The following is an 18,122-nucleotide window of genomic DNA, read 5'->3' on the forward strand; positions in this document are numbered from 1 at the left end:
ATAATAGATGGCGCTATAACGTTTGGAAATACTTATCAAACCATAGAGGTCGTTGTTGTAAACATTCACACGTTTTTGTTGTGTAACCTCTCTCCGCGGCCGAGCGAGTAGAATCCATATTATGCAATTTTATGAAATAAAATATTTATTAGTGTATTGTATAGTTTCTTCTGTATCAACATGTGTGAGGCTCCAGATGAAACACAGTTTATGACCAAAAAGCCATCAATAATGTGAGTTACATGTACTCTCTGTAGGCGCAAATTTTAGCTAGGCCTAGCCTAGCACTAGGCCTACTTTAGGCTAGTTAGGCGCGCTAGGTAGGCGAAGGCAGTAAGTAAGTTGGTAGACATGGGTCGGCTCGTGCTGTATGTAGGCGAGATTTGCGTAGTCCTACCTAGGCCTACTAATGTCAAATGCGTCCAGTAGTCGTGAAGTGTAAACTGATAGGCCTGTAGTAGGCCTATCAAGTTTAATATTTATTCTTGAAAAAAAATTAATTCAGTACAAATTTTGTTTTTTCTTTTGAATCTTTTAGAACAACTGAAAGAAAATGTATGAAATGTGAAGAAAATGCTGTTTTGGTAATCAGGATTGATGATGCTTTTTGTAGGTGAGAAACAATTGATATTGAGAAATCAGACATAAGAGGACCTTATCTTGTTTTGTCATACTTGTTCCCAGTTTTTATCTTTTTTTTATGCAAAATCACTAACTCACAAAATAATGATCATAGTTGAGTATTAATTGATTTACTTTTTTTTCATAGGAATTGTTTTGTACACTACATGACCCACAAGTTCCGTTCAGCTATTGGTAAAGGAAGGTTAATCCTGTATGACGAGAAGGTGCTCTTGGCGTATTCAGGTGGACACAGCTCTTGTGCTATGCTTCACCTCGTACAACAGGTTTGATATTTTATATGAATATTTTTTCTGTAAATGTTATTGGTTTTTGTAAAAAGGTTGTGTGAAAAGCTTACTTTTATTGTAGTATGTCTTTTTACTCTTCCATCAAATGTAACAATTTTGTTTCTGCTCTTAATTCTAGGGTTTTCTAGAACATGTTCACAAGAAATTGCGTTTCTTTCCTCACCTAGTTCACATTGATGGTAATTTCAAGTATAATTTAACCAAGATTTTCTAAAATAAATTGATATAATCAGATAATTCTTAAGCTCTGTCTACCACTAACACTATCGAACTTCATGTGACAAAAAAAATGTGACGTGCCCAAATATGGACATTATGACATCATATCACTACCATATTTGGGCACATTTTTTGGTCAAACTAGTTTGATAGTGTAGACAGAGCTTTATAAGTCAAAATTATTCAAATATATTGAATTTTAATTAATCATATTGAGGTGAACTTCATCAACTGCCAATAACCTAAAGTTTTTTTGTAATTTTTGACAATAGAGGGGGCTGTTACTAATCAAGATTTGGAAGAAAGATTATGCGATTATAAGGAAATTACATCTAAACTACAAAGCACTGGTATTCCTTATGATGTAGTCTATTTGGAAAGGGTAAGTATTGCCATTCAGTGTCAATTATGTGAAGGTAAAAGAAAAAAGAATGTATCATAGCCTAGAAATAAATATATACAATGTCTCATCTATTCACTGCCTTTTGTAGGTACCTATTCTTTTCCTTTACTACTTTATGAATTACATTGGCATTTTAAAAGGTGATGTCCCTTGATAGTGAACAACTAACAAAAAAGCCTGCAAATTCAACCATTGAAAATTGCTCTGGAACCAAGAAAGAAGGTGATGCTTCTGGCTCCTATAAAGATGGTTCTGAAAACAAACTAGAAGGAGTTAGAAAAACCAGTGGTCCGGTATCTGACGACTCCAGTACAACAGAAGGATGTCCCTGTGACAGAGATATGTCAAATGGAATGGAATCATTAGATATCAATGGGTTGGCAGGGAGTCTTAAGAAGCTTCTAGAATCTGCCAAAACACTTACTACCAAAGAAGATCTACTGTGGCAATTAAGGTACATGCACATCATCTTTTCTATTTTTGTGCACAAATAGTTTTGAGGTAGAGAGGAAAGATGGTTGATTTTCCCTGTGTAGTTCCTCAGGTATACCCTTGGAAGTTTTTAATTCACCCCAGTTGTCTACATTTACATTTTAATGTGAAAAAGTAAAAATAGGCATTTTAAATATATGATATTGGTCTGGGTTTAAATCTGTCACATTTTATTTTAGTCATGATAAAATTAACTGTATTTAGCATGCTAGATATGATTTTTAATTGTCTTATTTTGTAGGCATCAGTTACTAATTGAGGTTGCCAGACAGCGAGGATGCACTAAGATCATGTTGGCAGACTCTGGTACGCTAGTGTCTATACGAATCCTCGCAAATATCGCTCAAGGTAGGGGAGCTGCGTTACCGTTAGATACAGGCTTTGTTGATGGACGTCATGGTGATATAAATTTTGTTAGGCCTTTGAAGTGAGTTACTCTATTTAATAATATATTCACTTACTAAAATAAAACTGTATTAAAAAAGAGGATTTAATCATCATGAAAAACCTATGATTAAAGACTAACTCCCTGTCCTGACGAATATACACTGATTTTTATAGGGAATTCACAAAAAAAGAAATAGTACTATACAATAAGTTTCATGATGTGAAGTCAACGTTCATTCCTTCACTTACGACAAAGGTGGGGTCTGGTGCAAGTATCAACCTTCTCACCGAAGAATTTGTCAACGCGCTACAGGAAGGCTTCCCATCAACCATCAGTACCATATGCAGGTAAGAATTTTTTCATTCATTGTATTAATAATTTATAATTACAATATACCTGCTACTTAGGTTACTGTGTGCAAAGCTGCACTACTGGAGTGACAGGTACTGCTGGTAAACCCCTGAAATGGAGTGAGTGTCAGTGGTGGTTGAAATTGTTTTAATGAAATAATGGGGTTTTTTTTAGGACTGGTGAAAAATTGGGAACAGAAGGAAATTCATCACAGAATAAATGTTTAATATGTAAGGTAAGAAGCGTTTGCCAATAAACCAGGAAAAAAATCTAATACAAGCTAATACTGTACATGCTGCTTGTAATACAAGAAATGCTCATCTTCTAGGCCCCACTTGATACATCTGTTCCACAAGCGTCAGCCTTGAACGCAACCAACTTCTCCCTGTCATTGTCAAGTACTTGTAAGAGGACGATGTCAAGTAAGCAGCCTAGCTCAGATGATCAGTGTTGTGGTGAAGGAGATGGTGGTTGTCATGGTAATACAGTTAACAAGTAAGTCTTTTCGTTACATATTCTGCTGACCGGATAGTTCCCTTTCATGAATACCAGCTAAGTGTTTAACTGGGGCAACATGTAATAGTTCCATATATTCTTCTTAAGGATAGTCCCCTGTCATGAATGTGTTTAACTGCAACACTGTGTAACATGTAGTATAGTCCCATATAACACATTCATTCTGCTTATATGCACTATATAATTAACTATTATTCATTGACATGATGCAACAGTAGGATTGCTTATATTGTTATTCTATTCTATTTTTATCAAGAATTGACATGAAAGATATAGAGGGCCTCCTTTGTTATGGTTGCCGTGTCACAATACGAGACGTTACAGATCTGAATCTACTGCCATCACAGATTAAAGCAGAGGTTGAGAAAACGATAAGAAGGTAAGGAATTGTGGGTTCAAATATTACTCTTTTATTTTCATTATTAGGGGTCATGTGAACATATACAAAGATATAGCGGGTTCTCACTCGACAGTGATTTAGTACAGTATTTCACTTTTGGGATGCCCTGTCTCAAGTTTCTGTATTTTTTATGCCCATACATTTATTATGAGATAAATAAATGAAACCTAATACCCCAGTTTGCCATTTTTATTTTTTATAGGTCTAAAATGAAAGAAGAAATTGAGGACTTTCTTCTTCCAGATGATTGAAGACTGTAATTAGGCAGTGCTAACTACAGAAAAACGAAAGTATTATAATATCTATTAATATAAACAAAACCCTATGGAGTATGATGAATAAATTGTATATTAATTAACATTAATTAAAATTTTGCATAATAAATAAAAACTAAAAGAAACATGAATTTAGTCAGTAATTGGTTCATACAAAAAACGTTTGTTGAATGTTGTATGAAAAACTCATTTGTTAGTACTGTAATAAAACAATAACTGTTTAACTTCATCTCCAGTCATCAGCTGAAGCCATACTGGTTTTAAACTCTGACAAGGCCCATCGTTTGTTGTCTATCTCGGCCTGAAGTTGGTCATACTCCTGGACCATCTTATCAAAACCCATACCAAGTGATTGGTAAGACTGTAACGCTTGACTGACTTGGTTCAACTCTTTTTCATTTTCATGATATTCGTGACTCAGATGTTTTCTAGAAAATATAAACATTGATCAGTTATTGGAATGCTCTTCCAACTACAGTGGTCAACACAACAACTCTATTATTAGATTGGATAAGCATTGGCATGAGGGGTTTAAAAGGCTCAGAAACCAGCCTTTCAACTGTAAGTGACGGGGGTTGGCATGTATGCTATACATGAATATGATTATACTATTATTATTTAGGTTAATTTAGCCTTGCCAGCCTACTTACTTGATATGTTTGTGGGTTTCAACCACTTCTTTTGTGTATGTATCACATAAAAGCTGTGCCTTAAAAAACCTAGAGTAAAAATCATCAAAATAATATCATTGACATACACAAACTCTAGGGAGCGAGGTCAAAGTTCACACTGGATGTGAAACTTGTTAACATGACCCTTCAGTAATACATATACAACACGGGTATTACTATTTAACTGGTCATCTTCCCATTTCGCACAAGAAGCACTTCTTCCATTGTTTTACCTTATCTTTAGGCACATGGCCTGGCATCTGACACTCATCCAATCACTAGTGACGCTATCGCTGTCTGCTTGAAATTTCAAACGGTGTTTCTTTATCAACTTCTCTAATGTGGTTATACAGTCCATCATGGCCTAGTATAAGTAAATCAGTTTGATATCTATGCTCAGTTTTATTTGTAAAAGCCTAATCTATTGTAACAAACTTTAGTTTGCAAATACAAGCAAACTCGCAGTTTGCCAACAAAAATTAAAAGAAAATATGCATATATAAAGATGTATACAAATTACAATGTTAAAGAAATGTATATGGAAATAAAAGTGGGACAAACCCATTTAAGACAAAATAAAAGAAACCATTGAACTTTGGAAAGGTTTTAAATAACTTACCTGAAAATACTGCCAAAATTGCTTATCTCTTTTTGCTTGGGCAAACTTTAAATTTGTTTTTTCTTCTTCTAATTGTCTGCTTTCAGATTGTAGAATATCGGGTAACTTAGTTGCTTTGGCAAAAATTAGTTTGTCGCAACTTTCTATCAATAGTAAATTTTAAAATTACAATTTGTAGCTAGTTATTTTGATAAATAATGTAGCTCTTATTCTCAATGTTATAGAAATATAAGTGTATAGCATGGTACAACCATAGATCTCAAGTACACCAGCGGATACTAAGTATCCATCAATGATGGCCATGTGTCTTGAGAAGAAGATGGCTACAAGAACAGTAAATGTCATTTTTATTCTCCAAAAGACAAGGAGTGAGACTGAGAGTGGACCAAACAAAAAGAGAAGTTCTATTCCAATACCTTGATCTATTGGAGGCTGATGGAACTCAACTAGTGATTGGCATTTGTGTTGTAAATTCTCCTCAATCTGTGGTATCAACCGCTGCTGTATAGACGCTACACGCTATAATCAACATAATATTACAATAATAATAATAATATTGCGATAAGATGCAAAGATTTAGACGGTATATAAAGTCCATCCCAACCTCCCCTCTCCAAGTTTATGAAGTGTACATACATGACGGTGTGGGTTAGCCTTCTTCAAGGTTTCTTTGTTAAGACCTAGTAGGCCTGGAGTGTCTTCATCTGTTAGCAAATAGTTCTCTAACTCTGCTGTGTATAAGCATGTTTTGACAGCTTCTTGAAACTGAAAAGGGCAAAATAGAATTTATATTACAAGATCGTAGCAAACTCTTGATTACTTTTCACTAGTCAATGTTGATATTTAAAAAAACAAAGATGACATTTTTTAATGAAGGGCCAAAGTTTGCATACTGCTCGTGTGGCTGATAATTCCCATATAGCCTATGGAGTATCTTACTTGTGCATTAGCTGATGTTGGGTTGATCTCCAGATTTTGTATATCCTTCTCCAATAGCAACTCCTGCAGTTCATCGTACAAGAGCAGCTGTTGAAGGTATTGTCTTTTCTCCCTTTGTAATCTTTCTTTCGCCTAAAAAATTCAGTAATTAAAATATCTCCATAATGATGCACTCGGTCATGTTAGAAAATTACTATTTGGAAAAATAAAACTTTATTTCAGAAAGGTCATTGTTGCAATGCCGGAGTTTGTTTGTACAGGTATTGCAAATTAAACAAATTATAAACCCAGCAGGATTTGAACCATGTAAAGCAAAAAAAATGTATCTTTCAACATGCTCCCTCTCGGCACTGCTCCCTCTGTGACAATATTTGTCCAAGTACTTCACTCTGAGTGTTTTCGTCATTATTTTTATTTATTTTACACTTTTTATTGTTTTAAGTGATACACTAACCATTTGAATGTCCTGGGTGGCTTGCTTGCTCATTCCGTTAGGACCCAAGTGTGATGACACTGCTTGTAGTAGCTTTACAAACTCTGGGTTCTTTCTCACATCACTGCCGGTCATATGTACTGGCAAACTCATATTAACTGTGTACAAAGCACAATGATTTTAAATATAACTTATACATCATCAAAATATTGTTTGTTATGCTTTGTCTACACTATCAAACTAGTTTGACAAAAAAAGTGTGATGTGCCCAAATAATATGGTAGTGATATCATCATGTCCATATATGGGCACTCACATCACATTTTTTGTCACATATTATTAATATATTATTATTATTAACATTATATAATTATATTATTAAGTTTGATAAACCTAATCAACATTTTTGCTTCGCACTCAAATAAAAGTTAAAAATATTCTTCTCCAACTAGGCTAGGCCTAAATACAAATGTTATGCGCGATTTGAACGATTTGCGCAATTTGAAATTGCGCAAAAAAAATCCTTGCGCAATTTGAATTGAAACATGTGTTTCAAATTGCGCAAGCAACGTATTAAATTGCGCAAGTAATCTGCAAACTGCGCAAGGTTTTTCGACAGATTGTGAAATCATGCACACCCATATTTATATAGTAATTTCTAAGAATGATTCAAAATTAAAGATAAATATCGCATTTCCTTATTTTAGTAGTGCAAATATTGTTATAAGTTAGCATACCGTCGAAGAACCGACGAAGGAAAACGAAGCGGTGGTGTTCCACCAGGCGGGCGCGGCGCGGGCGGCCGGCTATACTACTCTAGCCTAGCTAGGGTCTGGACTACTGATACTGACTAGGTTACATGGCCTAGCTTAAACTAATATTAAAAACTTAATTTTTACATTTATTTTGATTTATTTCAAGTTACAGTGATAATATTATTTAATTGTAATAATAAATGTTATGTATTTATTATACACATGTTATCTTCGCATTTATTATGTTTTATTTTGAGTTATTTAGTTTCCAATAAATTATTATAATACCGATTGTAGTTCGTTTTCAAATTGCGCAAAGGTGTCATATTGCGCAAGAACTATCTTGCGCAATTTACAAATTGTGCAGCGCAATTTAAAATTGCGCAAAGATTTTCTTGCGCAATTTGAAATTGCGCAAGTTGAAATTGCGCAAAAAAATCCTTGCGCAATTTTAAATTGCGCAAGAATTCTTTGCGCTATTTCAAATTGCGCAAGGATTTTTTTGCGCAATTTCAAATTGCGCAAATCGTTCAAATCGCGCATAACACAAATACTACATACAGAAGAAAACCACCTGACTGCATATTGACTTTTTCTCTTATTAACAAAGTAGCCTATAGGCCCTGACGCAAAGTTAGCCTAAACTACTACTACTAGCCTACTACTAGGCCAACTAGGAGGTAGGTAGGCTAATTCTATATTATTAAGTAGAGCTACCTACTAGCTACTACAATCAGGGCCTAGCCTAGGCCTATAGCCTTGTTTATTATTGAGAGAACCTTTACCTAACTTAACTAGGCCTAGCCTACTAGGCCTACTCTAGCTAGCTTAGCCTAGGCCTACGTACTACTAGCTAGTAGCTCTAGGCTTACTTAGCCTACTACTAGCTAGCCTAGCTTAGAGATCCGCTTTTGACTATTCATACGTAACAGAGCCTACTTTACTTTTTAATGCCAACGCTTCATCATTTAATGACCCTTGTACGGCCATAATATTATGAATAAATTAACTTAAACAATTAATTTGCATAAGAAACGGTCAAATCTCCCGCCCAGGTGGTTTCAACAGTGACATAAATAATAAACCTCGTTCATAATATCTAAAATAGATACACGATTATAGTCTAATAAAACACACATTAACATAATTAATAATAATAAAAAATATTGATTTTAACTCCTACTAATTTCATATACAAAAAAATAACTTACACAATCGAAATTACGAAAAGCGCATTTATATAACCTTTTATTTCCTCTGGTGACTAGACTGGTGGAAAGCCGAAAGTTTTTTTGTTGTTTCAAAATGGCTGCAAGTGTGAGAGGAATCCTGCCGGACGATACGGCTGAAATGGTTTCAGCCTGCAAAGTTCTTGTAGTTGGAGCTGGTGGAATAGGATGTGAATTATTAAAAAACTTAGTGCTTACTGGTTTCAATGATATTGTAGTCGTAAGTCAACAAGTTAACTTTTAAAAGCGCACGTAAATCTAGGCTCCTGTTATTGTTTACTTTGACAAAGTTTGAAACCGTGCCGCGGCAAACATCGAACTGCTGCGCCTTTCTGTCAGTGAATATGTCCTTGGCTAGGCTAGGCCTTAGGTAGGTCTGAATTGTAATAATAGGTTGTTGTAGTGAAGTGCGTCTGATAAAAGTAGAACTTAGATAGGAGGATCTATATTAAAGAGATGTGTCGTGATTGTATGTTGTATTTTAAATTAATTTATATTAATTTAATTATAATAAATATATATAGGCCTATATTCGTTTTTATTTATACAGATTGATTTGGATACGATAGATGTCAGTAATTTAAACAGACAATTTCTTTTTCAAAAGAAACATGTGGGCCAATCAAAATCTCAGGTAGAACCAGTTGATTGTGTGCATTTTATATTTACTGTACAGTATAAATAGTAAATGTATACCTCTTTCTTTCTTTTACCATAATATGCACAGTTTATACAACAATATATACATAATGAATTTTTATTTTAATCATGACATTGATATTGGTGTAATTATTCATGGTCAATTATCTATATATTATTAACTATGATTATACCAATCATTGTTGTTTAAAATGCCAATTTTCCAATGATTTTTAAGACCAGCATTTCTTACTTGCTAATTATTTCAGTCAAAAAAACAAGCACTAAATCTAGGCCTATTAAATACTTTAAAGGTTATTCCATCAATGCCAACTTACTTTTTGTTATTTTGATTTAACCTTCTCTCACTTCATTCTTTTCATCCAGTTCATGCAACAACAATAGTAATCAATAATTAAATGAATGTTAATTAAATTTGGAACTTTACCTTTAAAATTAATGGATATTCACTGTTGCAAAATAGTTGCTTGATTTTTTTAAAACAAGCGCTACATGTACTTTATGCTTCAAAGGTTATTATCCAATGCCAAATTGATTTTATTGAATTAAACTTTCTCTCGCTTAATTCTTTTCATCAACAATCTGCATGATTATTATCATTTAAATAACAATCTTGTTTTTTATTTTACTTGTCTTGAATAACTTAAATGTTTTATAAAAGTGTGTTTCATTTATGTAGGTTGCTAAAGAAAGTGCTCTCAGATTCAATCCCAACGTAAAAATTGAAGCCAAACATGACAGTATTATGAAGTAAGCATCAACATGATACCATTGTCCTTTTTAACTACTACTAGATTGTTAAAAAATCATCATTTTTCACTCTATATCTTTATTTTCAGTTAAAATTTAACATTGTAGTATGCATAGTACTGTACTGAATTATAGTGTAATGTAATTACATTAATTAACCACCACATGACGCTTTTTTAAAGTGTTATTTTTATATTATTTACAATAAATGTAATTTGTAATAATTACATTATTTTTTTTTAGCCCAGATTATTCTGTAGACTTTTTCAGACAGTTTACTTTAGTGATGAATGCCCTTGATAATAGAGGTAAAGACACATACCATTATTTTGTGAATTTTATTCTAAATCATTAATAAATTTATATTTTCCAAAAATAAAAAATTTCCACCTTGTTACTGTAATTAAACAGCTGCTCGTAACCATGTGAACAGGATGTGTCTAGCAGCTGACATCCCATTGGTTGAAAGTGGAACCGCAGGATATTTAGGTCAGGTGACCGTTATAAAAAAAGTAAGTTATTTTAGTCCACAAGTCATAATGTGGTTTGATAATTCTGTACGAAAAAAAATAGCTGGGGGAAAAAAATTGATTCCAATCATCGGGAAAATAGGACACTTATTATTTAACTTATATTTTGTCTGGAATAAAAACTGAAACTTAATATAATCATTAATTAAAGATCTTAATGACCAATTAGTTTTTATATAACAGTAAAAAGAAAGTGATAGTTGATATTTCTGTTTTTTAGTCTGTCACAGAATGTTATGAATGCCAGCCAAAACCAACGCAGAAAACCTTCCCAGGATGCACTATCAGAAACACGCCCTCCGAACCTGTCCATTGCATTGTCTGGGCTAAGCATCTATATAAGTATGTTCAGTTTAATTTCTATTTTAAACAGTAGCCCAAGTTGCCCACCAGCCAGTGTTTTTTTTAAAACCATGTACAAAATAAAAAATCCAGGACACTACAGTATCAAAACTTAAAATAGAATTGTACAGTTTCTTTGGGTCCACTAAGGCATAATCCAGCCTTAGTAAAACAGATTGTTATACAAACATTATACGTATATTCTATAAATGTCTACTTTTCAGTCAATTATTTGGAGAGGAAGATCCAGACCAAGATGTCTCTCCTGACACCGCTGACCCGGAAGCAGCAGGGGATGCTGGGATAGCTGCCCTTGAAGGAAAAGCTAATAATGTGGATGCTGGAGGAATTGCAAGAACATCTACGCGAGAGTGGGCAGCATCCACAGATTATAATTCAGAGAAATTATTTAGAAAGGTATAAAAAAATAAAAGTATTTTTCAGATAAATCATGAATAATACCACCAAACTTACGAGTTAAGATAACTATAGCGAGGCATTTAATAAAAAGGCAAACTGCCTTAAAATGTAAATGTGACATGTTTCAAGAAACTATTCTCATCATCAGAACAGTAAACAACGCCTAGAGTGCTTATATACCAATAGGACATGTGTAAAAGTATTTTTCAATATCAAGTATTTTTAATATAGTCATTACCAAATACGGTCATTACCAAATACAGTTAATAACAAATAATGCCATAAGCAAATATAGTCATTACCAATTTATAAAATTTGTACCTTTCAGTTGTTTTATGACGACGTAAAATATTTATTATCAATGGACAAATTATGGAAAAAGAGGGCAGCACCTATACCATTGAATTGGGACCTGTTGCCCCCAGAAGGTAAGAGTGACAGTCAAATGATACTAACTTGATGTACATTATATTATGAAAATCTATTCTAGGCTAATTTAGATACGATATTCTGTATGACTGGTTTCATAATGTTATTTTAATACTGATCAGTAATGTCATTTGCCTGCCATACAATTAAAAACCCAACTTCGTTAATTCAATATAATACCAAAAATATAGTTTTTAATAAAAATTTGTGAAAATAATTCATAATTTCATATTTAGTGGAGCAGACATCAATTTATTTTTGTAAAGTGGTTTCATATTTGAACTTCTATTTTTAACAATCTTGTTAATATGTTAGGAAGTTGCTAGTTCCTGTTGCAATTCTTAGCTAACTTCATTAGGAAAATAAGTTACAACAAGATCGATATCACTAATCAATAACTTGTTGGGGAAATATTGCTATAGGTTTTATCACTTTTTTGATTGAATGATTGATTATACAATAATCACTTGGACTACCACCAGAGAAACAAAAAAAAGCTAACTTTCTTCCAAACATGGACAAAAGCATACACACACATCACTAATTTATTAAGAGGATACAATGAGATTGACATCACCAATGAATGGGTCAATAACAAATTTGCAAAAAAAAATAAATTAACTAAATAAAATGTCTTGGTAAACTTATATAATGCTTTTGTGGTTTTTTTTTCTTGCAGAGCCAAGTAGTACAACAAACAGCAATGGAGATATAAAAGATCAGAGGATATGGGATGTGAGGGAGTGTGTGAAGAAATTTACTGATAGTCTTGCCAAACTTAAGAAGCAATACAGAGATCAAGGTGATCTTGTTTGGGATAAGGTAATATCTATTGTTTTTAAAATAAATTCCTTGGAATACACGCTAAACCAGATGCTATGGTTTACAGTGTATTTCATACACCCCTACTTTTACCTAGCAAAACTCCATAGCTTAAACACACTGGGGCGCACACCATACAGAACACCAATAGAATACCAATAGAATATGTACATAGTACAGTACTGTTGGTATTTGTCACAGCCAGACATAAGATCAAAGGACTGTTTCCAGTTCCTATCTTAGCAAGGTGAGCTCAGTGTCCTGTTGATTGCCTTGATTATATCATAAATCTTTTGTTGTTGTATAGGTACGTACGTACATTACAGAATTTTGCAAAAGGTATATGAGAAAAATATTTTAAAAGTGTTTGGTGAATTTAGTATTGGGAGTTTGTCTTTTTAATTGTTTTGCCTAGGATGATTCTGCATCGATGGATTTTGTAACAGCAGTAGCTAACATTCGAGCTCAGATTTTTGGAATTGCCAGAAAAAGTAGATTCAAGATTAAATGTAAGTGTATTCTTAAGCTCTGTTTACACTATCAAACTTTATGTGACAAAGAATGCGATGTGCCCATCACATGATGACATATCACTACCATATTTGGCCATATCACTACCATATTTGGGCACATCACACTTTTTTGTCAAACTAGTTTGATAGTGTAGACAGAGCTTTACAATTGTAATAGGTATAGCAAATTGATTACAATATTTTTCTTTCCATTTTATCAGAGTTCGATTAAATAACTTAACTTAAATTAATTCTGTAACATGTTCTTAATCTTGTTTCAGCAATGGCTGGTAACATTATTCCAGCAATAGCCACAACTAATGCAGTGATAGCTGGTCTTATTATAATGGAAGCACTTAAGATTCTTTCAGGACACTTGGATACATGCAAAACTGTAGGTTATCATACCCAATGAAATTGTCAATCAGGCTATATTTAGTTGCATATACAGTAAATCCGTAGTTATCAATTATAACACCTAATAAAAATGTAGGGTTTATTGGGCCACCTGGGTACATGCTAAAGAGTAGATTATCAATATAACACCTGATAAAAATGTAGATTTTGTTGGGCCACCTGGGTACATGCAAAAGAGTAGATTATCAATATAACACCTGATAAAAATGTAGATTATTTTGGGCGACCTGGGTACTTGCAAAATATGATGAATATAAAGATCTGATAATGATGTATTGTCTTTTAGGTATATTTAAACAAACGTCCAACTGCCAGAAAAAAGCTGTTGGTACCATGTTTTCTTGATAAGCCAAATCCTAAATGTTATGTGTGCTCTTCAAAACCTGAGGTGAGTAAATCATTTATATGAATGTAATTGTTGTGGCTACAATCTTTGTATAGATTTTTACACATTATCACCCTAAAGCACTAAAATAATGTTTAAAAGATGTAGTCATACATGTGAATGACAACCAATCTGCTCTTGGTCAAGTCCAAAATATTAAGCTCTGTCTACACTATCAAACTGTGTGACAAAAAAATGTGATGTGCTTAAATAATGAACACGATTTGGGTACATCACACTTTTTTGATAAACTAGTTTTATAGTGTAGACAGAGCTTTGGATTTAAAAGCATGTTTTAATATCTCATCCTGTAAATGGAAAGATGTCTTTTAGGAAATGAATAATGGTAATTTATTATTTGTATTGGATTTGTAGGTGACTGTACAAGTAAACTGTGCAACCTTTACTGTGAAAATGTTAGAAGAAAAGGTGATGGTTTTAAAGTACATTTTGACATAGTTCCACAGGTGGTGGGATATTGTTAACCTATTCTAGTAATACGCCTTTGGTAACACCTCAGTAGGCACTTTTAACAGTTAATGTTATTTAATGGGTCTATTTTATTTGGTAATAGTGTTTTAACAGGAATGTTGCACTTTGAAAATTCTATTTGTTATTATTTATAATTATCTATTGCACCATTGCACTACTAAAACACACATCAAACATGTGTTATATTTAAACATTAAAAACAGGTTGGTTGGGCTGTTGAAATGGACAATGGAAAATTAGTAAATAAATGTAGTTTTTCTGTTTAATTCCATCTTGTTACTGAACCAGGTCCTAAAGGCATACCTAGGAATGGTGGCACCTGACGTTGAAGTAGACGATGGAAAAGGAACCATTTTGATTTCAAGCGATGAAGGAGAAACAGAAGGTTACCTTTGAAATTAAATATTTTATAGTATTAATAATAATATATCAATTTTTTAAAATAATTGTTATGTATAAAAATGAAATATAAAAGTTAATTATATCTCAACCGTAATAGTAAATAACGATTATTTTATTTACCTGACGTTTCGTCAACTATCAGTTGGTTTTCTCAAAGTGTAGTAACACGTATGTCACAGTTGACCTCTAGATGACGGGGTCAACACATTGGACTTTTATATTTTATTTGTAATACCAACCGAATGAATCTTTTTAATGATGTATAAAAATGGTATAATGTGAATTGGATTCATTTTATTTATAATGAAAAAAGTTTATATAAACCAAAAGAAAAATAAATGTCATAAATAAAATATTATGTTGCCCAGTTAACAATTTGTAATACAAAGTTTACAATATAATTTTTAAACCTGGAACTACCAATGCAATCTGTACTTAAAATCTATTTCTAGACTTATTTGACCACCATCCACATTCATAAATATTTAATGATTTATTAATATGTATGGTTGTGTTCTATTTATATTATATTTTTATCTTACAGAAAACAATGATAAGTGTTTAGCTGATTTTGCCATAAGGCATTCAAGTCGACTAAAAGCTGATGATTTCTTGCAAAATTATTCACTTATTTTGAACATAGACCAGTGGTTAGTATATATTATTAATTTGTTGAATGAGGGAATAATAAATAGATGACAGTAGAAAGGTAAGCCTAATAGAAAAAAATGGTTCACAAGTTCAGAAGAAGTGTAGAAATGGCAGAAAGAATGACATAGAGTCAACATTATTCTACTGCATTTAGGTCTTATCACAGACATTGTTGATTGCAGTGACTGCTTCATTATTGCAGTAAAAAATGTAGTTACTGCAGTAATAAGAAATAATTTTGACATGATCCCTTGATGTATTTATAGAATGGAATAAATAAACATGCAACAACATTACTTTTATTACAGTAACATATTTGATGATGATGTGGATTTTAAAGTTGTAGGCGAGAAACCTAGGCCGATTAGTGAGACTGAAGCAACAAGCAGTAAGGTGACAGAGAAAGGGGAAAGCAGCTCTCAATCTACCTCACAGCCTAGCACTGTAGTTGGTAAGACATGTATTTGCTTATTATAATATATTAAAATTTGACTTACCTGTATTTTTCATATGAGATATTTAAAAATAGCATACCATCTGTATTATTTAGCAAGTACTTCAGTCAGTTTCTGAGTGTTTTTATTATGTCTTTAATCTTATAGATGATGAAGATGACATCATGGTAGTAGTTGATGAAGGTCAAGAAGCAAGTGTATCTAAGAAACGCAAACTCTCTGAGGACATGGACGATAAATCTGCCAAGAAATCAAAAGTAACATCACAAACAAGAAATGGAGATGATGACACGTTAATTATTGACCCTTGAAAACATACATAACAACGTTTATAACACTCCCTGAATAACAATCTGGAGCCAGAGTTTCCTGAAAGCCATTTTGGGCTATTTCAGCGATGTCCAGTGTCTTGTATTAAATTTAATATTTTTTTATAAAAGATAAGGTTTTGTAAGATCAGAAGTATTTTTTCTCCGATATAATTTTTTCTTTTCATCAACTATTCAAAAGTTTGATTTAACATACTAGAATTTTAGCACAGGTTAGAGGAGTGGAATAACACAGTGTCGGACCTCTAGAGGGAGTGCATCCAATTCATGCGACTGCACCTAGAATCAGACCTCTTTTTTTTCATTTTACCAAAAATCCATAATTGTATTTTGATCAACTTTGCACACTCAATTTTAATGTTAATTGGTCTTGGCTGCCTTTGAGACACTCCTTTTCAGAGTGTATCCATGATTTAACACTACAGATAACCCTGTCCTGAAGGTGTCCCCTTAATAGATACCGTCCTAATGCATATTAAAACCTTCTATATTCTGTAAGATATATTGTCATTGGTACAGTAATAGTATTATTTATACATGAGAAATCTAGCACTGATATCAGGTTGAATATTGTCTGAATGATTTAACAATTATTGGTGTTTACTACCTGAATAATGTCAAAAACTTCTTGTATGTTGTTTCTTAATAAAATTACATTCTAAATTAAACAGTCTCTTTGTAATTATCTTTCATATTGTATGTTTCTTCATTAAAAAAAAAAAATACTATCAGTATCTTTGCAATTCTCTACGATGTCTAGGTTCTGTTGTAAAAAATATCTTATTTACTTTTACACAGAATTATTTGACTTTGAATTGAGTATCTATTTGGAAAATACTGGGTGTCTAGAAAAATCCGATATATCTCAGATCTAAGTTTTCTAGAAACAATAGTATATACAAATCAAAACACAATTTTATTTATTTCGAATATCAAATGTTTAGTATTATATTAGTGATAATTTTTGTGTATGACACGCCAATTTCTCGATCATTAAAGTTGTATTTTTCATGTTTTTGGGGGACACTCTCCCCACAAAAAATGAAGAATAATAAAATCAGATTTTGATTAGGCCATTTTGTAGTTTTAATAAAGTTAATCACTTGGCAGAATGTTTTCATTTATAAAAAGACAAACGTTTGAATTTAACTAAAATTGAAGTGAATAACTATTTAAAAAAAAGAAATTCCAATTATACGTCGATCGTTGTGACATAAATTCGAAAAATACGCTGATGTCATGTTTCGTCATCAATTTAAATTCACGCAATTAAAACAAAAAGATCCGGGAAGTGGAAAAACCCACACCCGCAACAATATGATCAAACAATACTAATTGTATTCGATACCGTTGAGTATATAGTTCTTTCGTTGAGTAATTTTAACGGAGTTGAGCGCTAAAATTGTTCTTAACGAAAACTTTTCGAAAGCTTGCATTAACGATTTTAATTCGAATTTTCTGTTTAGCACAATCCGTTTAAAAGTTACCATTCGAATACAAAAAGTACTAACGATCTGTATGTTGGAACGAAATTGTATATTATTAAGCATTGATCATTTCGGAAATTCCTGTCGTAAGGGTCACGTCAGATGCTTCAACCATAGGTCTACCGGGAAGTCTACGTACAATAAAATGTCAGCAAATATTCAAAAATTAAAATGTACGCCGAGTACGTTTATTTATATATATATTCTAAGCTACGCTTACAAGATAGATCGATGGCATTCGTAATCGTAGTCCTAGTAGGCTTCATGCCTGCTTACAAAATAGACAGTCAGAATTAACAATCATGTTTAGTTTTGGCTTTGTTTTAAGTTAGGCTACATAAAAAATGTTACATTACAATAAAATTATTAAAGATAATCCATGATCATGAGGATTAGGTCTAATTAAATGAAAACACT

General features: G+C 32.6%; 3 protein-coding genes across 5 annotated transcripts; 2 read left to right on the forward strand and 1 right to left on the reverse strand.

Annotated features, from left to right (window-relative positions):
• Nucleotides 1-56: 56 nt before the first annotated feature.
• On the forward strand, nt 57-4,044 carry LOC140056046 (cytoplasmic tRNA 2-thiolation protein 2-A-like). Of its 2 annotated transcripts, XM_072101274.1 has the most exons (13): nt 57-233; nt 539-613; nt 770-908; nt 1,051-1,111; nt 1,424-1,533; nt 1,695-1,776; nt 1,828-2,008; nt 2,288-2,473; nt 2,608-2,781; nt 2,960-3,020; nt 3,114-3,280; nt 3,558-3,680; nt 3,904-4,044. In XM_072101274.1, exons 1-13 carry the CDS (start codon nt 181-183, stop codon nt 3,950-3,952), a joined length of 1,461 nt encoding a protein of 486 aa, XP_071957375.1. In that variant the 5' UTR covers nt 57-180; the 3' UTR covers nt 3,953-4,044. The 2 variants fall into 2 exon arrangements, with proteins under 2 accessions (XP_071957375.1, XP_071957374.1); XM_072101273.1 differs by having other exon boundaries at nt 58-233; nt 1,695-2,008.
• A 12-nt stretch (nt 4,045-4,056) lies between these two features.
• Nucleotides 4,057-8,445, reverse strand: LOC140056047 (HAUS augmin-like complex subunit 4). Of its 2 annotated transcripts, none has more exons than XM_072101275.1 (9): nt 8,338-8,445; nt 6,660-6,796; nt 6,206-6,337; nt 5,903-6,031; nt 5,683-5,785; nt 5,267-5,409; nt 4,881-5,011; nt 4,627-4,695; nt 4,057-4,404 (listed from the first exon to the last, which is right to left on the reverse strand). In XM_072101275.1, exons 1-9 carry the CDS (start codon nt 8,381-8,383, stop codon nt 4,203-4,205), a joined length of 1,092 nt encoding a protein of 363 aa, XP_071957376.1. In that variant the 5' UTR covers nt 8,384-8,445; the 3' UTR covers nt 4,057-4,202. The 2 variants fall into 2 exon arrangements, with proteins under 2 accessions (XP_071957376.1, XP_071957377.1); XM_072101276.1 differs by lacking the exon at nt 8,338-8,445 and adding an exon at nt 8,179-8,259.
• Nucleotides 8,446-8,698: 253 nt separating this feature from the next.
• Nucleotides 8,699-16,888, forward strand: LOC140056044 (SUMO-activating enzyme subunit 2-like). Its single transcript, XM_072101266.1, has 17 exons — nt 8,699-8,842; nt 9,173-9,256; nt 9,962-10,032; nt 10,276-10,340; nt 10,444-10,544; nt 10,783-10,904; nt 11,129-11,321; nt 11,653-11,752; nt 12,433-12,575; nt 12,991-13,084; nt 13,369-13,481; nt 13,791-13,892; nt 14,265-14,318; nt 14,670-14,766; nt 15,328-15,433; nt 15,743-15,885; nt 16,037-16,888. Exons 1-17 carry the CDS (start codon nt 8,699-8,701, stop codon nt 16,198-16,200), a joined length of 1,896 nt encoding a protein of 631 aa, XP_071957367.1. The 3' UTR covers nt 16,201-16,888.
• The last annotated feature ends 1,234 nt before the right edge of the window (nt 16,889-18,122 follow it).

This window comes from Antedon mediterranea, chromosome 8 (genome assembly GCF_964355755.1).
Source record: "Antedon mediterranea chromosome 8, ecAntMedi1.1, whole genome shotgun sequence".
Classification (NCBI taxonomy): Eukaryota; Metazoa; Echinodermata; class Crinoidea; order Comatulida; family Antedonidae; genus Antedon; species Antedon mediterranea.